This window comes from Mesoplodon mirus (genome assembly GCF_964341445.2).
Source record: "Mesoplodon mirus genome assembly, chromosome: 7".
Lineage (NCBI taxonomy): Eukaryota > Metazoa > Chordata > Mammalia > Artiodactyla > Ziphiidae > Mesoplodon > Mesoplodon mirus.
Window position 1 is genome coordinate 25,816,221 of NC_138983.1, and position 25,609 is coordinate 25,841,829.

General features: G+C 45.6%; 1 protein-coding gene across 2 annotated transcripts in view; it reads right to left on the reverse strand.

The window, feature by feature from the left end:
* The window catches only part of KIAA1549L (KIAA1549 like), a gene marked incomplete at both ends in the record, with an annotated part of 280,146 nt that overhangs the window by 56,590 nt on the left and 197,947 nt on the right, over positions 1-25,609 (reverse strand). For both annotated transcript variants that reach the window (XM_082627296.1, XM_082627295.1), the window contains 3 exons: positions 4,661-4,878; positions 12,563-12,741; positions 19,232-19,359. In XM_082627296.1, the coding sequence (XP_082483422.1) occupies positions 4,661-4,878; positions 12,563-12,741; positions 19,232-19,359 (525 nt within the window). The remainder of the gene's footprint in view (positions 1-4,660; positions 4,879-12,562; positions 12,742-19,231; positions 19,360-25,609) is intronic.

The window sequence follows — 25,609 nt, forward strand, 5'->3', positions numbered from 1 at the left end:
TTTTTTTTTTTTTTTTTTTTTTCTGTACGCGGGCCTCTCACTGTTGTGGCCTCTCCCGTTGCGGAGCACAGGCTCCGGACGCACAGGCTCAGCGGCCATGGCTCACGGGCCCAGCCGCTCCGCGGCATATGGGATCCTCCCAGACCGGGGCACGAATCCGTATCCCCTGCATCGGCAGGCGGACTCTCAACCACTGCGCCACCAGGGAGGCCCGACAATGTTCTTTTATATACAGCTTAAAGACTGTTGTTTGACATGGATCTCAATTGACCAGATCACCAATGTGTGCCTGATGTGCAAGCAACTACTTCGAGATAAATTAGGCTTTCAGGTACAGAAATTACTTATTTTCATCAAATAGAGTTCCATTAGGTATATTCATTTCCTATTGGTATTTTTGCTATATTCTTTAAAAGTTAACAAATTTTGACACTTGCAAACTTGAGACGTAAGTTTTTTAACCTTTGAAAATACTGCTGGGAGGATAATGATAAATATTATTTGGATTTTTTTGGAGCCTGGGATTAACCACTATAGTTTAAGAATGTAGTTTCCAAACTGTGTTCTACAGAACCCTAGGGTTCCATAAAGATGGACTAGAGCCATTGAGAAGGAGGAGGTCGCCCTGCTTCTATCAGAGAAACTCTGTCTTTACAGGTTATTGCCTTAGGTTGGGTTCCGCCAGAAGCAAGCTCTGTGATGATCTGAGTAGAAGTAGAAGTGGTTTATTTGGGAGAGGGTTCCAGGAAGCACAAGTTGGGAAGTGGGAAAATGAGAGAGGGAAGGAGAGGAGGCCAATAAAGGATATGATCCAGAGCAGATCAGTGTTTTGGGCATCTGGGGCTCAAACTCACTAGAGAAGTGTGGGAGACAGATGTTTTAAAATGTAGGTTTCGGGCTTCCCTGGTGGCGCAGTGGTTGAGAGCCCGCCTGCCGAGGCAGGGGACACGGGTTCGTGCCTCAGTCCGGGAAGATTCCACATGCCGCGGAGCGGCTGGGCCCATGAGCCATGGCCGCTGAGCCTGCGCGTCCAGAGCCTGTGCTCCACAACGGGAGAGGCCACAACAGTGAGAGGCCTGTGTACCGCAAAAAAATAATAATAATAAAAATAATAATAAAATAAAATGTAGGTTTCATTATTATTCAGGTATGGTAAAACCAACAGATCAGGAGATGACTGCCATTGAAAAGATAGCTCATATACTCACAGATCTCAAGAGGAAAGGGCATGCCACACTATGGAGGGCCACATGGAAAGCACAAAGGTCAGTCACAAGGCAGTGGGAGGGTGGGGAAAATGTGGGCAAGAGCCTTTATTGTGGCTTTCATGGGAAAGAACTGGCAAGGCAGGGTAAGCAGGCTTAGGACTGGCTCACTTGAAAGGTTCTGGCAGACTCTGGGACATGGGAGCCGTCCCTGTTTGTCTGGTACCTGGCCAGGGTGATTCGGGCAGGGAGACTGGGGGCTCAGATTGCAAAAGCCCTGTGTGCAAGAGGCAGCTGGAGTCTGGGCTCTAGCTTGTTTGGTTTGTGTCTCACAAGTGCACTCGCACGTGAGACTTACTATCCCTAAGAAAAGGCTAGCCAGCCCTGGGAGGGGCAGTTTCTCCAGGGGAAAGGTCCCAGATGTCAAATCATCAAACACAGAAACCAGACAACGTGGTTATTACAACAGTGTATAGTTCTTCTGCTAGGGGTCTTTATCCATCAGTTCCCATCTGTCAGTGACTACAGCTGCTCCTGAGCACATTAACTACCTGACACTTCTGGTCGGGGGCTCATGTCAGAGTCACAGATGAAGGATGCTGCTGGCCTATAGGGGGGCTGAGGGGACATGTAGGGGGCCTCCGACAGCACCTGCACACAGAGTATTACATACTCTGTGTCTCTGGGTAAGAGTTTATAACATAAAAAGGGGGGTGTGCTCTGACTTAAAAAAAAAAAGCTGTGAAAACTCTTTTTTTTTTTTTTTTTTTTTTGCGGTACGCGGGCCTCTCACTGTTGTGGCCTCTCCCGTTGTGGAGCACAGGCTCCAGACGCGCAGGCTCAGCGGCCATGGCTCACGGGCCTAGCCACTCCGTGGCACGTGGGATCTTCCTGGACCAGGGCACGAACACATGTCCCCTGCATCGGCAGGTGGACTCTCAACCACTGCGCCAGCAGGGAAGCCCTGTGAAAACTCTTTTAAAGGGTATCAGGATGAGTCATCATTTGGAATCTAAACTTTGTCTTTGATTTATTTAGGTCTCAGGGTAAGATTCTGGTTACTGATGCTACCTCTGGCCAAGAGAATGAGCCCCTTACTTGTGCCTTGCAGGGGCTAGGTCACTGAGAGCAGAACCTCTAACAAGTTGAACTGTGAACAGTAATTAACAGGCAAGTCTAACCTGTGATAACAGGTGACACACACAGCAGGTAGCAGTGGACAGTGCCTGGAGTCAACAGTGGGGTGTGACAAAAGCACCCGAGGGGCTTCCCTGGTGGCACAGTGGTTAAGAACCCGCCTGCCAATGCAGGGGACACGTGTTTGAGCCCTGGTCCAGGAAGATCCCACATGCTGCGGAGCAACTAAGCCCGTGCGCCACAACTACGGAGGTTGCGTTCTAGAGCCCATGAGCCACAACTACTGAGCCCGTGTGCCACAACTACTGAAGCCCATGCGCCTAGAGCCCGTGCTCCACAACGAGAAGCCACCGCAATGAGAAGCCTGTGCACCGCAACAAAGAGAGTAGCCCCTGCTCAGTGCAACTAGAGGAAGCCCGCGCGCAGCAACGAAGACCCAACACAGCCAAAAATAAATTAAATTAATTTTTTAAAAAAACTTAAAAAAAAAAGAATAGCACCCGAGAGCCTCTGTTTCTCTCCTTTTCTCTATTAATCTTGCTCTTCTCGTCCCAGTCTCTTGCTGACCCCATCTCCTTTCCTACCCCCCACCTCAACCTGATTTGTGTTTATCTCTATTTTTCCCTTAACTGGTCAAAAATTTTAATTAAATCATTTCTTCAACAGACATTTCCTAAAAATTACCTATATAATCCCAGCATCAGCAGGCCATCAAAGGGCCTTAAGAATCTGGCCTGACCTTTTGTTAGGCAGTGGAGACACACCTTTCCAGAAAAAAGTTTTGTTCATTCTCCTTATAAAATACCTTAACGGAAATGTTCATTTCTCAAATAATTTCCAAACTCAGTTCCTCTTACTTGTACAGGACTTTTGATTCATTTTCCAAGTATCAGCAGGAAACCCAGCAAAAAAACTCCCCACCCTAGTCTATAAAAGACCCCTGAAGTAAAAAGCCCCAAAGTATAAAGTGAAAGCTAAAGAAGCCCCAGCCTCCCAGTAAAATCTACGTATGTTCTTCTCTTTTTTTCCTACAGTTATCAACTTGGTGGCACATACGTTGTGATCCCATCACAGTGTGATTTTAGGTCAACAGCTTGTTATCCCCACCAAGCCTAATGAGAAGCCTGGTAAATGAAGCACTGGCTTAGAATTCTCCCCTTTCATTATTAAAAATAAATTATGGTGATTCCATTCATAACATGTAGCAGCTTGATTTTATGGCTTCCATCTAAGCCACATAGTCATTTTGGCTTTGAATAAATACCCACTCAGGCCAGGAACCATCCTATCCTCCCCGGGGACCTCTGAAGAGGGTATGTCTGCCAAGGCTACAGGATGGGTTGGAGCACTGGCAGCTCAAAGTCAAGGGGCCACTGCCAAGGAGTATTTGAAAGAGATGTTCTCAAATCATGAAAATGCTTTTGGGGAAGTACCTCAGAGGGAAGGCAAAGAAGAGAGGTGGGCCTATCTAGCTTTGCTGACCTCTACCCCTTTTCCCAGTAGGTGAGGCCACTCCCTGCTGAATTAGCCGCAAAGCTTGGAGAGATGCCAATTCCACCCACCAGGCCCACCCGTCTCTTGCTAGGCCAGACCCACCTTTTCGACTGTCATAGCAGCTCACATTTCAAACACCCATTGGACTTGTGAGCAATGAGCTTCTGGGGTGGTGATCTTTCTCTCCCATCAGACCCTAAGCTCCACAAAAGCAATGATTGGGCTGTCCTGTCCACCATAACATTTTGAACGAATTGAATGAATGAACATGTGACCATGACAGTATCCAGGATCATGCATGGTGCCCAATACAGAGCAGGTGACAACAAAGGGCAAGTGAATGAACAAGTCTATGAATGAAAGAGGAACTCAGCATGGAGACTGAAGTAGCGGTGCAGTAAATACTTACTGAAGCTGAATGAAAAGGCGAGGCATGGGTTCTGTTTTTCTTATGCAAGAGCCATTAAAATAATTGACGAATACACTGTCCCTTGATCTGGAAGTTGCATAACCAGGTGGGTGATAATTATATCTGAACCCAGCTCTGAAACAGCTACAGGTATGAAAACATCATTAAGCTAAAGGACAATTATGGTTGTTTGCACAATTATTTTTTTTGAATGGCTTCAATTTTATTCTCTTCCAGACTCACTGTGGAACTCCTGTTCGTACAGACCAGTGTGGCCCAGACCAGCAGCCTGCAAAGATGATAGTCCTAAGGTAACACACAGATCCAGAGACCCAGACTGTATTGCCCGAGGCACACCCTGCCCTCATCCCACTAATGGTACAGCGACCTTCAGAGAATCCCTTAGGGACTGCACCTGTTTTTAGCCTCAGTGAAGGGGGCACACACTTCTGGGTCTGGATCCAAAACGTGCTCGATTTCCTTGGGGGCTTTTTCAAACATCTTTTTTCTTTCCATCTGAGCCTTGCTCGCCTCCACCGGAGGGAAGTCGTAGTAGCCCTTCCTCTTGGCTTTGAGGCGCAGCTTGTTCCGATAGTGCTCGATGTCTGACTTCTGCTTCAGGGCTTTGTTCACCTGGGGAGAGAGATAGTCTCAGGCCCACACCTGACCAGGCACAGCCCATAGACAGGAAGCTTCATCAGACAGTCACAACTCCTGGAAAAGCCATCCTGGGCTTCACCTCTGGTCCTTTGAGCCAGCCAGACCCACCTGTGTCCCATGCCAAGACCAGCCCTCAAGAGTGGACCACAAACAGTGTGGAGCCTGGCACTTGCCTAAGTCACCTGAGACCTTCCCTCAGGGCCTCCTTGCCCATCTATTCGAGTCTACTCAGGTCTAGGCCTGACTCTGCACTTTCAGCTTTGTGGTGTGGGCCTCAGTCCCGCCTAAACCCTTTCGGTTCCCCTGTGTGGAAGACTCGGACTTGGCAACCCAGCTAGACTTGGGGTTCTGACTCTAGCTCCAGCCCTGAGCAGCCCAGTGGCCTCCCCTGGCTGTCTGGCTGGTGTCCAGCTGGATAAGACAGCCAGTTCCTGAAAGAGTAGAGTTGAGATGAATGGGGTGGGAAAGGGGAGCAGACACCCTGCTCCCAAGGTCTTCCCACTCTATCGACCTGCACTTGAGAGCTTATTTTTGTCAACCTATAGCTTTCTTGAAAGAAGCCTGGCATGGTTGCTATTGCCAACCAGTTCCAGCTTACCTGTCAAAGATACAAGCAGATGACTGTGCTAAGTAAGTAACAAATGACGAGGATGTTATTCCCACAAACAGAGCTGAATGGTGAAATCTGCCTGACACACTTACTGAACAATAATGGAGAACCATTAGTGCAGCTGGTAATCGGACTTGACTACATCTGTATAATCATGTATAATGTAGAGAGCATTTTCACAGCTGTAATTTCAAGGGACAATCATGGAAAGTCTGGTAAGTGTGGGGATGACTTCCACCTCACAGATGAGGAAACTGAAGCCCCAAAACGGCTAACTTAGTAAAGTGCAGAGTTGGGATCCCTAGCCAACTAAGTAAGAGCTCCCCTTATAGCGAGGTACAATCACTGGAGTGACTTATTGGGTGTGAAGTGAAGTCTTCTTAACCTTCATGACAACCCATAGGCAGGTTATTTCATTCCCCATTTTACAGATGAGATTAAGGAACTTTCTCATGGTCCCCACAGATAATCAGTGGTGGGGTCAGGGTTTGACCTTGGAGAGCCCATGTCAGAGCTCTGAGTCTGCACAGTTAGCTACCATGTACACTGCCTCTCAGGATGAGAAGGTCCAAAGTCTAAGCCCCTGGACTGGTAGATTCCACCCCAAGAATGGCTGAGGGCTGAGGTTGGTGTGGGCTTGCCAGAGTTGGGTCTTTCCATTGGGAAGATGTGCAAGGCAACGGTCATCGGGCAGTGCATTGGTGCTGGATACAGAGCTGGCAAAAAATCAAGAGGCCCAGACTCTACCTCAGACCTACTGAATCTGAATCTTCAAGAGTGGGGCCTGGGCATCTGTAGTTTGAAAAAAGTCCCAGAGCTGACTCTGGTCCAGCACCTGGGTGAGAAACCTCTGGCACTGAGCACTGGTTTTCAAATTATATTCCATGGATTTGTGTCATTTTGGAAGGTTGGCTGAGAATCTTATGAGAATTAGGAGTCTTGCCCTCCAAAAGTCAATAGCTTCAGCAAGTCCAGGGACCTGGGGTTAAGAACTGTTGCCCCAGAGCTCCAGGAGAGTCCTCAGGAGCCAGGAAAGTATGGAGGCAGCAAGAAGACAGCTAATGGGCTTCCCTGGTGGCACAGTGGTTGAGAGTCCGCCTGCCGATGCAGGGGACATGGGTTCGTGCCCCGGTCCGGGAAGATCCCACATGCCGCGGAGCGGCTGGGCCCGTGAGCCATGGCCGCTGAGCCTGCGTGTCCGGAGCCTGTGCTCCGCAACGGGAGAGACCACAACAGTGAGAGGCCCACGTACCGCAAAAAAAAAAAAAAAAAAAAAAAAGAAGACAGCTAAGCTGTTGGGTCTGGTCCCCAACCAACAGGGCAGCCCTCCATGCTCCCGTCTGTGTTCTATATTAGACTGCTACAAAACAGCATGTTTGAAGAAAGGATTAGGGGGTTCAAGAAGGCATAAGGTCCAATGGTCCTGGGGTCAGAAACTTGAGGCCTGACCCCCAAGTCAGGCTGAGCTGAGCTCTGGGAGGAGAGGGAGACAGGCTGTGGCCTTGAGATACGTGAGATATGCAGAGGTGCCGAGGCCAGGGAGGAGAGGAGGAGCTCCCGGAGGCCCCCGGGACGTGGCACAGGAGCTTCCTCACTGTTGCAGCCAATGCCAACGGGGGACAGAGGGAGGGAGGGGTATGGCTGTCTTACCCCCTTTGTGTCCTTCCTGGACTTGAAAGTCCCCTAGGTAGCAAGGACCACAGCCTGGGATGCTGGGCTTCTGGCCAGTCGGGCCCATGAATCCCTGACTCACTGCCCATGCTGCTGACGATACTTTAGATTAAGCTCTTTTTCTTCTTAAGGCTCTTCTATTTGGATAATTAACTTAAAATCTGCTAGAACATCAAGACTCCAAAAACTAAGGCCGGCAGTACTCCCTTCTGCTGAGGGAACTGCTCCCCTCTTTCCCCCAGTTCCCCCCACTGTCACAGGTAAGCATAGGAGCAGGGTCCCCACTTGAGCCAAACTTACTTGCAAGCAACACAGGGGAAGAATCTCCTTTTAAAGTCAATCTCTGTCTCTCACTCATTCCCAACTCTTCATGAAATGTTCACCAGAGTTCACTGGGTTAATATGCAAACACACACCTGGGAGGATAATACTGTTGCTTTCAGTCATTTACATTTTAATGATGGAGCAGCATAAAGCTGTGGCTAAGGGTATAGGTTCTGGGAACCAGATCAACTGCCTGGTTTAAATCCCAGCTCTGTCGTTCCCTAGCTACGTGACCCTGGGCACATTACTTAACTTCTCTGTGCCTCAGATTCGTTAGGTGAAGAGGGAGATAATACTACTGCCCTCGTAGGGCTGTTGTGAGGATTTGCATGAGTTCACATGCATGGCATGCTTGCAACATGACCATCACTGAGAATGACTTTAAAATGTTATTATCGCTGGGCTTCCCTGGTGGCGCAGTGGTTGAGAGTCTTCCTGCCAATGCAGGGGACACGGGTTCGAGCCCTGGTCTGGAAGAATCCCACATGCCGCGGAGCAACTAGGCCCGTGAGCCACAACTGCGCGTCTGGAGCTTGTGCTCTGCGACAAGAGAGGCCACGACAGTGAGAGGCCCGCGCACCGCGATGAAGAGTGGCCCCCGCTCGCTGCAACTAGAGAAAGCCCACGCACAGAAACGAAGACCCAACACAGCCAAATAAATAAATAAATAAATAAATAAAATTTAAAATGTTATTACCGCTAATGTGGGTTGTTTGGGGTTCCTTTTCATCTAAGAGTAAGGGAGAGGGAGCTTGACAGAGAGAAGGGGAAGGGGAATGAGTAGCTTTGGGAGCACTAAGGTGAGCAGACGTGGGTGGAGTGGGGCAGTGAGGGGGCTTTGGGCTGAGCGGCATGGGTGCAGCACTGTGGGAGTGGGTGTGCTGGGGCAGGGGCAGGACGAACAAAGGAAGGCCGACAGGCCACAGGCTGCACCGAAGTCTTAGAATGTCCCTGTTCCTTCCTCTTGCCCGTGAGAGTTACTCTGGTTGCATCCTTTCTGGCTCCTGTTTCAGGAGGGAAAGAGGAAGGGGCAAGCCAGTTGCGAGAAGCAGCCTATAACAACGCAAACCAACACCTGGGGGCTTTGAGCATTAGACATAGCACTAGCCGTGTCTGGCCAACAAGTTGTGGTGAGAGTGTGGTGTTTTAGGAAAGCCCATTCGAGGATCCGTGCAGCTAGCTCTGGAGTCATGAGCCTGAGTAACTATAGCCCATCCTCTAAGATAAACTCCCAAATGCCCAGGATGTGGTTCAATGTGCAAGCAGAGGCTCCAGTCCTGACACTCCACACTGCTAGGTTATCCTAGCCATGAATTCATCCACTGGTAAGATACATATCAACCAACGTACGAAGCCCAAGTTTCACTAACACGAGGCTGCATCTTAGGTGCTTTATTTTTACAGCATTTGAAGAAACAGACTGAGGGACATACTTTTTCTAACTCTTGCAAAGATCTCCCCAACCTGGGCCCTGATGATATCTTTAGGTTGGTGGCATCTCACAAATCTTTCATTGTTCCCTCATTCTGCCTGCCACTGAGAAAACCAGTAAAGAGAAGAAGGTAGCATGACATGCTCTGAGCCAGGAATCCATTTCTGGAATCTCTCCTGAAACAACATTCCAAGAGAAGTTCAAAGTCAGAGATGAAAGTTAACATCACCAGTAATCAGACATATCAGTATCAAGTACTTCCTGATGCAATGCCCACGAAAGGCCACAACATTCCCATAGTTATGCCAAAAGTTCATAACCTCAATCCAGTTGTAAGAAAACACCAGACAAATCCAAACTGAGGGACATTCTACATGGTAACTGGCTTCAGAAGAGTAATGGTCATGAAAGACAAAATGGTCACAAAGAAGGACAGAGAAACTGTCCCAAACTGGAGGAGACTCAGAAGACAACGAAATGCCTTGTGGGATCCTGGACTGGAGTCCAGAACAGGAAAAGGACAGGAGCGGGAAAATCAGTGAAATTCAAATGAGATCTGCACATTAGTCAATCGTATTGTACCAATGTTATGTTCTTGGGTTGGATCATTATTCTATGATTACATAACGTTAACAGTAGGGGTAGCAGGTAAAGAACTAGCTGGGTAAAGGAATTCTCTGTCCTATTACAGCAACTCTTTTGTAAATCTAAAATTATTTTCAAAATAAAAACTTTTTAAAAGTCATGCATGAGGGCTTCCCTAGTGGCGCAGTGGTTGAGAGTCCGCCTGCCGATGCAGGGGACACGGGTTCGTGCCCCGGTCCGGGAGGTTCCCACATGCTGTGGAGCGGCTGGGCTCATGAGCCATGGCCGCTGAGCCTGCGCGTCCGGAGCCTGTGCTCCGCATCGGGAGAGGCCACAACAGTGAGAGGCCCGCGTACCGCAAAAAAAATAAATAAAATAAAATTTAAAAAGTCATGCATGAGAACTAAAACCAAAAATACCTGGTTTGATCAATGGGAGAGTAGTTTCCCAATCAATGGTGTACCTACTCAATCAAGTCATTCACAATGATCGTCAGAAAGACAACAGCAACACAGCAAATGCTTAAGATACAAGATATAAAGTTGTCTGTCTATGATGAGGTTCTAAAATATACATGAGTTTGATCAAAAGCTTGAAGGTGGAAAAAATGAAAACAGAGGATATATTAGGGTAGTGAAGTTACAGTGATCTTTCTTACTTTCTGAACTTTGCTGTTATTATGTTTTCTTTAAAATAATATTTCAAAGAGTTACCTATAATTCGTAAAAGGAAAATTTATGGCTTTGAGGCTGTACTTTCTTCACTTATACAAGCTGCCCGTAAGAGGAGAAAGAGGAAAATTATAAGACAATCTGCCTCAAATGCCACAAGGCAGTAAATTACAGAGAACAGTTCAGGGCTCCTTTTCAATCCACATGTCAGCAAGGTCTATTCCTTCGGCTACCAAAGTGTAACATGCATCCATTTCTGGACAGGGAAAATGCTCATCTGTGCTCCTGTGACAGGGTGATGGGCCTGGCAGAAAAAGCGAGTGGTAAGTTAGATTTAGCCGAGATCTGGAATCTGTCCCCATGACATTCATATGGCTAAGCTGGGATGAAAAGATCAAGGCATGGCAGCCATCATCTGGGCCCATACTGGGCAGAGGGTCTTAATGAAGAGCAGTTACCAGTGCGTTAGTGAAAACCCCAGAGGCCTCTAATCACTGGGCTTGCATGTCCAGTGGCAGAACTGTGTACAAGGAAAGATTCACTGGCTGTGATTGGCTTTAAGAAGATATACAGGTTCCCAAATTATAGGGCCAAAGGGCATAAAGTACATGATCAGTGAATCCTTGCTCGTTAGCTGACTAATGATGATGATGACAGTAATAATAATGTACTTGTATGCTAGGCACTTTTCTAAGTGCTTTACATGTATGAACTCATTTGATCCTCACAACGGTCCCATTGTACAGATGGAGATACTGAGGCACAGATAAATTAACCTGCCTAAGGTCACAAAGATAGTAAGTAGAAGAGCTGGGATTCACATTCTTGCAGCATGGCTGGAGAGTCCATACTCTTTCAAGCACAATGCTTTTTATCACTAATGGGCCACAGGAAGTCAAAGAGAGGGAAGGAGCACTGGACAGGGAGCCAGGGGGCCTGAACATCATGCTGTCACAATAACCTGCAGTGCAACTTTGAGCAAGCCACCTGAGCCCTCTGGCTTCAGTTTCTTTGTCTAAAAAAAATGGGGTTGGAATAGAGGTGCTCTATAAGTCCACAACCAGTTAAGTTCTTTTTATTTTTATTTATTTATTTTTGGCCATGACGCGTGGCCTGTGGGATCTTAGTTCCCCGACCAGGGATCAAACCTGGGCCACGTCAGTGAAAGCACTGAGTCTTAACCACTGGACCACCAGGGAATTCCCAGTTAAGTTCTTTTTAAAAGTTGATGAACCTCAACTCATCACACCTCTGGGCAGTTCGGTCTTTCTGTCCAGAAAACCAGAGGAGCTTCCTGAATCAGGTCTGTAACAGGCTTTTATACGTGGCCTGGATGGGGGATGCAGACAAGCGGCTAAAGTGCGCTTACAATACCCAGCTGTATGGGGCTGTCGCATTTTCCTCCAGGTGTGATGGTAAAGAGACTTTAAAGCTTAGGCAGTCTCCCTCCTGATGCAGGTAACCATAGCTGGGTATAAACTAATGAAGTGAAAAGCCAACCTGACAGCTTAACAACAGAGAAAAATATATGAAAGTACATGTGTGTGTGCATACATGTGTAACATATTCACATGCAGGTTCCATATGCATGGCCTTAAAGGATCATAAACATCTTCAGCCCAGTGACCATTCTGCTGCAGGAGATGGAGAAATGGCAGATAATTTTTACCCAATTTACTCTCTTGCTCTCCCCTAAACTGCCTCTATCAATCTATCTATCTATCTCCATCCATCCATCCACCCACCCACCCATCCATCCATCTATCTGTTTATCTTTGGTGGAATCATTATTCTCGTGTACATTAATAATTTTTTTCAGACTTAGGAAAATTGATTAATATCATGATATCCATCGATATCCTCCTGGAAGCAGGCAAAGGGTTGTTTCAAGCTTGCTCAAAGGAGTAAAAGTCACTTCAAAGCCTAGATAGTGGGCCACATACCGGTCTGGATCTCCTCTGGTCCCCTATCAATTCAAGTGCCTCTCACCACCACTGCAACAGACGTGCCATCCTGACCAGTTTAGTATCAAGAAAGACAGCAGGCTGTGTGGGTGAGGTGCTGGGGAAGCAGAATTTATGTTTCTCTTCACAATTACAGTTTTTAAAAAGTCCCCTTTGGGCTTTCTAATGAAGGTAGAAAATGCTCTGAAAACATCACTCAGCAAGCTGGTTTGGGGTGACTTGTGTCCTGATTAGTTCTGCTGAGGCCCGCGCATGCAGAGGTAAAAATGACCCCCAGAGCCCCGTACACCTGGATGCAACCTGCACCCAGGACCACCCCCCCCAGGTGCTACTCCTTAGTCCGCATCCACGGAGGCCTGGCTGCACCCGCTCTCTCCTGCTCTGGTCCTCAGGTGCTTACCTCACCGTTGAGTACAACCGGCTCCTGGCTCCTGTCCGAGGTGGGGTGCACCACAGGGAGGGCTGTGGGTTTTATTCCGATGAGCTGCACAGACCCAGAAGACGTGTCAAAGGGATCAGCGGCCGCCTTGCCAGAGTTGTCAAAGAGGACTGCTCCTTCCTCTTCGTCACTCGCCGGCACTAAAGCACAACGTAAGCACATTGATTTTCTGGTGTGCGGAAGCTACACCATCGTGGGGGGGTATATGAGAGGCTCACAGCCGAAGGACATTGACTTTACTCAAAATGACCTCAGGAATGACAGTGTCTGGTTCTGTGCCAATGGCTCACTCCTGCTCATGGCTTTCTTTCTTTTTTTTTTTTTTTAATTTAAGATCTACACTCTTCACCTCTCCACTGGTTTGAATTCAAAAAGTAAAAACCATTCCTTCAAAACTGTGACAGAACACACTTGAAAAAAAAAAAAAGTAAATTTGTTCTCTATGTTTGAGTCGGAGATGGGAAAAGTGCCATTTGGCCAAACCTGGCAACTATTCTTAAAATATGACGATCAAGAGAATAACAGCATTCAGTTTAGTCTCTGGCACCAAAGCTACCCATTTTGGCATAATGTGAAGGTCACGAGCCTTCCCTGGTCAACCAGCCACAGTAATTGCTCCTGAAACTTTTTCTTTCTTTCTAAAGACTGCTTCTTCAATGACTAGGGTTTGGTTTCTTTCATGTGTCTTAAACAAAAGAAAGGTAAGGAATAACCACCAGAGAAATGAATTTAAAGCTACAGACGACTCCCCTAATTAAGTAGAGCGATTTCCACCTACACTCTATTAAATTAATTCTCCCCTCTGACAGAGGATTCTGCTGTGATTGCTGAAAGACAGCCATCTGCTTGCACTTCCATAGCTAAGCTGACGGAGGACGTTGGAGGGCCAGCGGTATCTTGCTGATTTACTTGTTCTTAAAGCACATCCCCATTAAGTAACTATACGAATGACAGTTTATTGAACATGGCTCGGCAAGAGATAAATTAAGCCTGTTCAAACAACCAAGCCAGCCGGCAATTTAGGAGCAAAATAGGTGTTATATGAAATATGAACGTAATAGAAGTGTATTCACCTTTCCTCCCGTCTCGAGAGATTGGGATGTCATTTAAATTATTGAGAAACATAGTTTGTACCATTCTGTCACTTATCATAATCACAGAAGATTTGTCAAATTAAGCCAAGTAAATTGTTATTTTGCAATGTGGCTAAAACACCTCAGAGTCTAACCATGGGTTATAATTGGAGTATTTTTGGGTTCTGTGGACTTATTTGTAAATAGCAGGCCACCAAGAAGCCAATGACAGAGAAAAATCTCTATTCAGATGTGTTACCAGATGCATATATCTTTTGAGAGTGTAGTTTTGCTGGGCAATTCTTGCTTTCCTACCATTATCTCCCACCAGACAACTCCTATGAAACCCAGCCTCCAATATGGCACCCAGTAATTCTTGCCTCCCGATATTCACAACCACATAGGATTAACCTGTGTAACAAAACAGGAAATTGCAGAAATGGCAATGTATCTCTTCCAAGGCTAGGTCATAAAAAAGCATCGTTGCTTCCACCTTGCTCTCTCTTGGATCACTTCCCTCTAGGGAAAGTCAGCTGTCATGTTACGCAAACAGTCAAGGAGCCCTATGGAGACGTCCATGTGGCAAGAAACTGAGACTCCTGACAACAATAATGTGAGTGAGCCATCTTATGAGTGGGTTCTGCAGGCCCGGCGAGGCCTTTCAATGGCTACAGCCCAGGCCAATATCCTGACTACAACCTCATGAGATACTCTGAACCCAGAGCCACCCAAGTAAACCACTTCTGAATTCCTGACCCACAGATACTACGTGAGATAATAAATTTAGATTGTCATTTCGGTTGCTAGATGTTGGGGTAATTTGTTTCACAGTGATAAGTAACCAATACACTTCCTAAACAATGCCCCTCCTCTGAGTTTCCACTCTTGTCCTCCTACCTCTAAAATACACACTCCACCAGCAGCCAGGATGGATTATCTTTTCAAAAGATAACCAGATCACAGCACTCCTCTGATCAGAACCCTCTGAAGGCTTCCTCTCTCTCAGAATAAAATCCAGAGTCTTTACTGTGACCTACAAGGTCCTGTACCATGTGGCCCTGGCTACCTTGCTGAGCTCATTTCCCACTTCTCCCCTGAGCCACTCTGTTCCAGCCACAATGGCCTTCTTGAACACAGCAGGCTTGTTCCCACCTCCAGGATTTTGCATTTGCTCTTTCTCCAGATCTTTACATGCCTAGTTCCTTCTTATTTTTCAAGTTGCAGCTTAAAAAAGACTTTCCTTATCCACCAATCGAAAAAAAACTCACCTCATCACTCTGTTGTATTCTCTTCAATGCATTTATCACTAGTGATTTGTTGTATTGATTTAATCAGCTCCCACCCCCTGCCACTAGAATAGAAGAGCTCCATTCTTGCCCATCTTTTTAAAGGCTCATGCCTTTGCATTTAGCAATGTCTCACATGCAGTTGGCTTTCAATAGGGATTTGCTGAATAAATGAATGAATAAAGGAATGACTAAAATTTCCTGACTTGGAAAAAGAGATGCTGTTAGTACCTGCAGAACAATTAAACATGTAAAAGTTAACCATTCCGAGGTTGAAGACATGATACCTCGCATTCTTATTGCTTCTGGGTTGTGACACCCTTACTCCTCACCCCATGGAGGGAAAGGGGGGAGTATAACTATAATGAGACAGGAAAAGAACACCCTGGAAACTGTATAAACTGCAGTTCCTTTCCACTATCACTCAAAGTCATATTCAGATCTGCACAATAATTCCTCTAGGTTTCTTTAAGAGCAAAATAGTTATCCTCCCCCCAAAAGGACTGTATGGAAAAAATACATTAAAAGGCATTGCATTAAATATTAATACATTAAAATGTTATGTGAGTACAGCAGGTTCGTGGGCATATTTAAAGCATAATTTGTCACTAAAGAAAAAAGCATGGGACAATGCTAAAGAAAAGGGCCACAGTGAAATTGAGGAAGTATCCTAGAACATCATCACATCATCACGGTAAATGCCCCCAAGCATCCACCCTGTACCTATTTGTGTTTTATTTGCATGGCTGGTGTGAACTTCAGTAAATCAGGCTGGAAAGGGAGATTTCATTCCCTTATGTTTGAACTGGCATGGGGAGAATCTTCCCATGTGAAGCAGAAAATGCTCTTAAACAAAACATTTTCTTTTTTGGGGAATCTTTATTAAAGCTCAAAGACAAATAATTTACAACTAGGATCACTGCCCTCTGGTGTTGCTTATCAAATAATAAGTGAGTCTTCATCTCACTGGGAAGGCAGAGAAAGAATAAACTGAAACTGTTTTTGAGCTAATATTTCTGACAAATCCTCAAGGGCTCCTACTAAGAAAGCAGTGATTCATCCTCCAAGCTCTCTGATGCTTGTCCTCCTGTCCCACCTGCCCCACGAGAACTAGGAGGCAAGGTGTGATTAGATTCTGAAACCTGGCTGTGAAATCTTGGGGTCTTAAAGGAAGGTGCACCCTTAAGGGTTTATGGAGGTTCTTTCTTCTAAATGACTGAAGGTATAAATACACAATGTTCTCACCTTGAACTCATTTTTAACTCTTTCCTGGAAAACACTCTTTCTAAGGTGACACTGGTTTGGGTTCAGAAGTTTAAGTATCTGTATTTAGTTGAGAGAATGCCAAATTGTTCTGCTTTCAAAATCCTAGCTCTCGCATCTGTCTTTCCCACTTATATTTAAACATCACCTTGAAACAGACTCTAAAACTGCCTGCAGTTATGGTAACTAACAAGGCCATTGAGCTACAAGGACCTCGCCCCCACACACCCCCAGCCGTGTTGCTAGTGGAATAGTGTCTTTTCCTTTTAAAGTTCTTATCTTCACAAAAAAGTAGAAAATTAGAAGCTACATATGCAACAAACCTGGTGGAAAACAAGAAGACTTTTAGAATGATAGCCTGGTACATGAACATTTATTAATTAACCTCAGTAACCCTAACCTCTAGAATGGATACTGAGCCATAAAAACAACTTCTGATTATTCCATACCAAGAGAATAATCTATTCTCAGAGGCTACATTCACACAATCACGTACTTTTTGCAAGCTGACAATGGGATGGAACTACACCTTTTAGTTTTTCCACAATTCCATTCAACGTTATTTCCTTCCTTCCTTCCTTCCTTTCTTCCTTCTCTCCCTCCCTGCTTCCTTCCCTCCTTCTGTTCATCTTCTAATAGAATAAAATATGCTATTGATATTTTTGGTGAACTCTAACCTAGTATTGTGATAAAGTGGAGCCCTGTGATAAAAAAAAGGACAAGTGTAGGTTCCATTGAAGGTCCAGTCTAGAATCCTGATGTGCTTCAGCATCTGTTGAATTTTGCATTAAATGAGTTGGTCCTCTCATTTCTAGTTGAAATTTTCAAAGTGAAACCTCACTGAATGAGAACGTTTGGTCAAAGAGAAGTGACCAAGTCTGAAAATTCACTGGGTTTACTTCTGGCAAAAATAAAATGCAATGAAGCACGGTAAACTTGGAGAAAGGATGGCTTTTTAATACAACAAACAAGTTAAAACCTCAACCTGGTACAGTAATTGCATTTTATTCATGCACCCGGCTGTTGTTATTTCTGAACCTGATATTTAAATAATCAAAGTGACCTAAACAGAATGAGAAGGCAGGTAGAGAGAGTGGGAAAACATGAAAAGGAAGATCAGTGGGAACATTTAGGCAAGTCAATGCCACACCAACTGGGTGGGGAGTGATGGGGTCTGAAACTGACCCCGCCCCCTCCTCTTCTACAGATTAAATGCAGGGCACGGGGAAAGGCATCATCTTGTCAGTGGGTATTTACTGACAGAGGAGCCTGTATATTGCATATTTTTAAGCAAGAAAAAGGGCACAGAACAGTATGTACATTGATCCCATTGCACAAAATAAAATAAAGCAATACAACAAAAAACATGTGTTGATACATGTGTGTTGTCATATGCATAGTAAAAAAAGTCTGAGAGAGACACACACTGAGTTATTCAAGGCCATTTGAGGACTGGGGTGGGTGATGGGGTATCTGGGGGAGGATGGACTTTGACTCGACTTTATACATTTCCGGGAAGAATATAAAGGAAGGAGGGAAGGAGGGGTGTGATGGGTGTAGGAGGGCATCTCGGTTAGAGGCAATGGCAGTCACCGCAGTTGGTTAAAACAACTTTCCCCTATGGCTTCACTACATGTCTCTGGGTTGCCTCACTCCCTCTGACCACCTTCCTTAGCATCTCACTCTGGGAGGAAAGAGGAGAAAGTGGCTAAGTTCACATCTCCCTTTATAAGCCACAGCTCCTGTGGCCCGCTGTGAGCTGCCTTGGCAGACTGCCGATGGGCAGAATTTCTAGTGGACCCGGGTAGGGTGATATTCCAGGAAAACCCCACAGGTCACACCCTGATTCTGGTGTGGAAAGCACAGTCTCTGAGTGGCATGGGGGGATCAGAAAAAGAAAAAATGAAAGAATCAAATCAGTTTGACAGTTTAAAGAAATGCTTTATATAATGGTTGGAAATGGGAACAGGGACCACATTTTCCATGCAGAAGACAAATCCATTGTGCCATTCTTTCTTTTTTGGTCAGAAAAAAGAAAGAAGTAAGTGATGCTCAAAAACAAAATTATATTCTGGCACTAGTTTCAAGGGAGAGTCCTGAACCACACTTCATCAAATTCCTGTAAAAGGGAAGCACAGCTAACCAGAGCGCCAGATTGTTTGCCTTTTCACCCAGCATTTCTGTAGGACTCCACCTACAACGCCTTGATATCCAAAAGGAATTTTCCCTGATCTGAGTGGCAGCACTGGTTCCCTGAATCTGGGCTTTAGTAAGCCAGCATCACACACAGAAGGACGGAGTGGAGATGAGGCTCAGAACGAAAGTGGGATGAGGAGGAAGGAGGCTGCATAACGATGTCTAAGAGATGAGATCTCCAGGTGGTGCCACAGCACACTAAGGCAGCGCTGACAACTTGTAAATAACCCCCAACACCAATCCTTTATAGGTGGTGAAAAGATCTGCACGAGGGAGAAACTAAAGGGTTAAGTTCCCCTGGAGAATAAAGACAAGCACAGGCTGATTTTTATGATGACATATTTAGTACTGTCTTGATTTTTCTGGGAGAGGTGCATTTGTAATATCTGGACTCACTGGCACAGACTGAAGCCCTGAAACTTATCAAGCAAGTCAGGGCAAGAAAATGAAGGGACTCTCCAAGACAAGCAGCGTTTCAGAAACCTGCCACCCTCGTGGACCTGGTGCTACAAATCAAGGCAATTCACCCCCAAATGAGAAACATCTCTAAGCAAACATCAGCTCAATCTGCATAGGGTTTTCCTCAGGCCCTGCACAATTCCATAAGCACAGAGGGCAGAGGAAGTGAAACAGAGTAATTCAGGGAAGGGCATAAGGCACTACCTCAAGAGGTAGGTACGACTTTTGTGGGACACAGTAGAGAGAAGAGTGGGCGGTGGTTTAAAGCACACTGGTGTGCGAGCCTGTGCACGTGTGTGCACGCACGTGTGTGCTGGGCTTGGGGGTGCTGCTTGGCAGGGAAGGCTTCTCACCATTTCTCTTCCATGCCTCCTCCTTTGTCACTTTCTGCTGTGCCATTACATTCTGGGGTGAGCGCCTCCCCGAGCTGGGCTTCCCTGATTCGTTGCTGATGACAGAGCCACTCTCACTGGGCGACCTGCTGGAGGTAACCATAGCAACAGGGAGACGGTAAGTTTCAACTACAGCAGCCTCTTCTCAAGGTTATTTTATTCGCACAGTTTGTGTCTGCAGCCTTTCATTCCGGTTTTATCCACAAAGAAGGCACGATACAGGAAAAGGAAAAAAACACACCCAACACACAGCATGGGTTAAGGACCTGGCTGTTGTGAAGTGTGTTTACCAGTGCCGGGCTCTACAGAGAAGTTCAACGAGCGCAGCCCTCCATTCCCATCTCTTTTTCATGAACCCCCAGTGACTAGGGACAAGGCAGTGATGGCATTTGTAAGTGTGCCCTCTTTTTAAATCGCAGCACTTTGGATAGCGTTGCAGAGTGTTTGATTCACATGGCATCTTGAGGGACATGCATAAAACATGGTTCTCTTCGGCTGGTGTCTTTACAGAATATAGCTTGACTCCTAAAGATTAAGCCACTCAAGCTAACTGGCAACGACTTACATTTGAATCTACCAATTTGAGCTATTCATTCACTCAGGAGAGACTTTATGTGCACCGCCTCTGTGCTGGGATTTGTGTCAGGTATACAGGTGTATAGAGATATGAAGATACCACCCATGTTCTCCAAAAGGTCCCCATCACAAGCACCTACCATGTGCCAAGGACTGTGCTGAATGCTTTCAAACTGTTAATGCATCCTTATGACAACTCACTGACGTGGTGACTGTCACCTTTGTTAGCAAGTGAGGAATTTCAGGAGGTGAGGTGTTTTGTCCAGGACAGAGTTGGGAGTGGTGAATCAGCCCTGGAAGCCAGGGCTCCCCCTGCGGGTAGGAGCTTTCGCCACAGGCCGGAGCCCCTTCCCTTTCTGTCTCCTACAATGTCCCAGATGAGGCAGGCCTTACACAGGGTAAGCCACAGGGCCTTCTTGCCTTCCATTGGGGCCACTCACTGGTGTTCTGGAACCTGTGGGAAAATGGGCTCTTGGGAACCCCTGCTAAGGCTCATGCTCCTTGGATCACATCAGCCTGTGGGTGGGCTGAGCTAAAGACCCACTGTCTTCCCCTCTGTGGGAGACAATCAGGAAGCAGCTATGCAGAGGTTCACCAAATCCCTTGTTGTTCTGACGTCAATTGTCCAAATTCAGCACTTACTGGCATCTGGCCCCTACAATGGAAAACTGACTGGAATAAAATGCAGCCCTTCAGAAGACCTACATAGACATTTCTCCAAAGAAGACATACAGATGGCCAAGAGGCACATGAAAAGCTGCTCAACATCACTAATTATTAGAGAAATGCAAATCAAAACTACAATGAGGTATCACCTCACATCAGTTAGAATGGGCATCATCAGAAAATCTACAAACAACAAATGCTGGAGAGGGTGTGGAGAAAAGGGAACCCTCTTGCACTGTTGGTGGGAATATAAACTTATACAGCCACTATGGAGAACAGTATGGCAGTTCCTTAAAAAACTAAAAATAGAATTACCATATGATCCAGCAATCCCACTACTGGGCATATACCCTGAGAAAACCATAATTCAAAAAGACACATGCACCCCAATGTTCATTGCAGCACTGTTTGCAATAGCCAGGACATGGAAACAACTTAAATGCCCATCGACAGACGAATGGATAAAGAAGATGTGGTACATATATACAATGGAATATTACTCAGCCATAAAAAGGAACGAAATTGGGTCATTTGTAGAGACGTGGATGGAGACTGTCATACAGAATGAAGTAAGTCAGAAAGAGAAAAACAAATATCGTATATTAACGCATATATGTGGAATCTAGAAAAATGGTACAGATGAACCGGTTTGCAGGGCAGAAACAGAGACACAGACGTAGAGAACAAACGTATGGACACCAAGGGGGCAAAGCGGGTGGTGGTGGTGGTGGGATGAATTGGGAGATTGGGATTGACATATATACACTAATATGTATAAAATAGACAACTAATAAGAACCTGCTGTATAAAGAAATAAAATAAAATTTTTTAAAAAATGCAACCTTTGACCCATAAGTAAGCAGCTTCTTAAGTGGAAGCTGCGTATCCAGCTCCTCTTCCTCCTCCTCCCATCCCCCTCTCATCCTCTGGGAATTTGGGATTCTCAGTCCTGTACACTTCTGTGCACTTTAGCACCCTAAAAACCATGCACAATGAAAGTGCCCGCTCACAACTGTGGGATAGGGCAGAGCTAGCCACGAGCGTTCCACAGAGCACTGCTGCGGCCACGGGAGATGCTCCCCGCCAAGGATGCACAGACAAGCACGAGTCTGGGAGATGTCAATTACTATACTCCCTCTTTGGATATTCCTACAGCACATCAGCATATCAAAGGCTCTCATCAGTCCTGTCAGAAAGAGACTCATCTTGTTGTGTTTAATTCAGCACTTCCCAGTTTATTTGGCCACAATCTCTTTCACCAGAAAAGTAATACAAAGAATGTAGTTCGGGAAAATATGAATGAGGCATTAACTATTTGATCACTGAGCGCTGGGTGTGCGAACACACACACACCTTTGGATCATTTTCGGAACCTCACAGTTAATGATCCCTACTCTTCCCGCTGGCTTCACTGGCACAAAGAGGCTTTCACTGAGGTCCAGAAGGAAAGGCTCCTTGCAACCTATTTCACATGCACAAAATATTTAATGGTTTTTGAAGCATTTGCATACCCTTTCCCTCATTTAATCCTGAAACGATTTTCTGGCTATTACTCTTGCTCCGAGGAACGGTATGAATGAACACATTTCTGGAGGGAAAAAAAAACAACAACCCAGCTCGGCTTTATTCTTTGCACCAGCTTATAGACTTATGTTTACATGGACCTGTCAACTCAGAATTTCTGGTCAAAAACAGAGAGTGAGATATATGTATGTGCGTGTGTGTGTGTGTCCACTCATGACAGTAACAAAAATGTCTTTGAAAGTAAGTGTCACCTGAGAGGTTGCAGTTTAAGTCTATTGAACTCAATAGTCCCCATTCCGAGTATGGGTGTACATGGATCCTGGAAGAACAATCTTGGGGGTGGGGATTAATCAACTGCTGAACAATCATGACCAATCACTGCACTGAAGTACCCATTGCGAATGGCTGTTGCTTCTCTATCCTTGCTCATTAATTCCAGTCATGGAACAACAAAATAGCCATCACCAAAAGCCTACATGAGGAAAAGGACCTGAAACATCATCTGGTTGTCTGCAAGTGTCTGAATCTTCATTTTTCCTTCAGTTTTAAAACAAATTTTTTAAAGATATCTTAATGACCACCAGATCACTGGCTTCCCCTATTTTTCACCTGCAAAACTTTTTGGACCATCTAACGGCCCCATTCTGAAGGGTCATGCAGTCCTGCTCTAGCAGGAATGAGGAAACTGAAGTGGCAAGTTGGGGAAGCTAGAAACATAGATGCGTAATGGGCTTGCTCTTGGATGTGGCATCCTAAAATCTTCCTAAATGATCAGAGATTCCTGTGATCAACTGAACTTGAACAGAGGGGAAGTTTCTCCCACAGCTATGGCAATGATATAGCCAGTCTTTAATAAAATTATATTGTTATGGTAAAATTATGAAGCAAACGGAGAAATCATTCAACAGGGTAGGCATTGTCTTCTTTATTTGTATTTGTTTCATAAGCTAATATTTCTTAATAAAAATCTGAGGTTAAGTATTTAAATCTGATTAGCAAGAGTAGACTCCTTGCAAATTCAAGAAAAAAAAACAGCTTGTTCTAAAACAATTTTTTAAAAGAAATCTTTGCACAATTTAAACCACTCAACTAGAATGGGTGGCAAAGTTTCTATTCTTCCTGGCAGTGCAGTGCTATGTTAATATTCTAATTTTAGTAATTCTTATTTCTTTTCAGTGTCCTCTAAATAGGTGATAAACTGTTAACATGCCTTTATGGTGGTACTTGGCAAAGATCATAATGAGAATAATTACTATAGATAATACTACTTGCCCGTCAACTCAGATAAATCATCCGTCGCTTCTCTGTATGTTTCAACTTCATGCTGAGGTGGACTGTTGCAGTTAAGGTCCCAATTTGTTCACACCTCCCAGTAACCAAGCTTAGGGCAGTCCCCTCCCACACTGACTCCGGACTTGACTATGTGTTTTGCTTTGGCCAACAGGACAGTAGCAAACATGATACAAGCAGAGACTTGAAGCTTGTTTGGGGCTTCTTTTCTTACTGCTCTTGGAACCCTGTAACCACCTTGTGAGAAAGTCAGGGCTAGCCTGCTGGAGGGTTCAAGACCACATGTCAAGAGGTCCCAGTTACCTGGCCACCCCAGACAAGGCTGTCGTCAACAAGCCAGCCCAGCAGGCCTTCCACCTGACTAAAGATGCATGAGTGAGCCCAGCTGAGATCAGCCAAGCCTAGTTCAGACTAGAAGAACTACCCAGCTGAGCTCAGACTAAACTGCTGACCCAACAAAAGTCATGAGCAGAATAAATGGTTGTTGTTTTACGCTGATAAGCTTTAGAGTGGTTTGTTACAGGGCAACAGATAATTAATACACATGCCCTCAACATTCTTTCCCACACAAGCTGAAATCCATCCCTGTTTCTCTATACCTCTTTCTTAAGTACCAAGATCTCCTAGAGAAAAGCACAGAGCCTTGCTGCTTGACTCCAGTGCAAAATTTATATATTTGATACAAACAATCCTTCCTTCCTCCTGCAATGACTCTCTTCTCTTGGCTTCTCAGATTCCACTCTTGCTTCGCTCTCCTTGTGCCTTACTTACTGATGCTTTTCAGACTCTTTTGCTGATCCGTCTTCATTATCTGGACCTCTAATCATTGCAATGTCCCAGTGGTCAGTTATTTGATTTCTTCTCTATCTACACTCTCCTAGGTGCCCATCTAGTCTCAGAGCTTTTTATAACCAAACGCTGACAGCTCCTACATTTATATTTCTACTCTGGACCTCTCCTCTGAACCCCAGACTCATATGGTTAACGGAGCTCTCAACATCTCCACTTGCATGTCTCATGAGCATCTCAAACTTAACATACCCACACCCATACTCTTTTTTTGTTTTTTGCGGTACGCGGGCCTCTCACTGCTATGGCCTCTCTCGTTGCGGAGCACAGGCTCGGGACGCGCAGGCTCAGCAGCCATGGCTCACGGGCCCAGCCACTCCGCGACACGTGGGATCTTCCCGGATCGGGGCACGAACCCGTGTCCCCTGCATCGGCAGGCAGACTCTCAACCACTTCGCCACCAGGGAAGCACGACATCCATACTCTTTTTTTTTTTTTTTTTTTTGACATCCATACTCTTGATCGTCCCCTACGAACTTCTCCTCCAGTCTTCCCCAGCACAATAAATGGCAAATTCATCCCTCTCTATTTCCATACCCCACAACAATCTATCAGCAAATCTTGTCAGCCCTTCCTTCTAAACATCTCTAGAACCCAATCACTTCTTCCACCTCCACGCCCTGGTCCACACCACCATCTCTCACCTGGACTCTTGCAATAGCTTCCTAATGGGTCTCTCTGCTTCTGTTCTGCTTCTCTATGTCTATTTCCACACGGCAGCCACAGTGAACCTTTAAAATTGCAAGTCACATCCCATCACTGCTCTTCTCAAAATCTTCCAATGACTCCTGATCTTTATTCACAACAAAATCTCAAGTCCTGACCTTGGTCTATAAAGCCTGACATGCTCAACCTCAGGTAGGTCCTCTGGCCCCCTGCTACCACTTCCCCCCTAGTTCATATCAGCCTCTTTGGCCTTTGTGCTCTTCCTTAAGCAAGTCAAGAAGTTCCCTCCCCTGGGCTTTGTACACACTGTTCCATCTGCTTGGAAAGTTTTTCTGCGAGATAAGATAACCTCAAGGCTTACACATCATTTCAATCAGGTCTTCCTCAAATGTCACTTTATCAGAGAGGCCTTCCCCAGCTTCCTGCTAAAATAGCCTCATGTTCCCCTCTCCAACTCTGCATTCCCTTACCATGCTTTGGTTTTCTTCTTCGATACTCATCACCGCCCAACCTACTATGTTTCTATTTCTCTATTTGTTTATTGTCTATCTCTCCCTACCAAACTGTAAGCATCACGGAAGGAGGAACTTCGTCTTGTTTGCTGGGGTATCCCTAGTGCCTAGTAGACAGCAAGCAATCGATAAATATGTTAGGTGAAGGGAGGGAAGGAGGGAGAGAGGATGTAGCTTTTCCAGCCGCCACTGTGGTCCCAGGCAAGGTTGGCAATGGGAGCTGGTTTAGCCAGACAACAGGGCTGGCCAGAGAGTT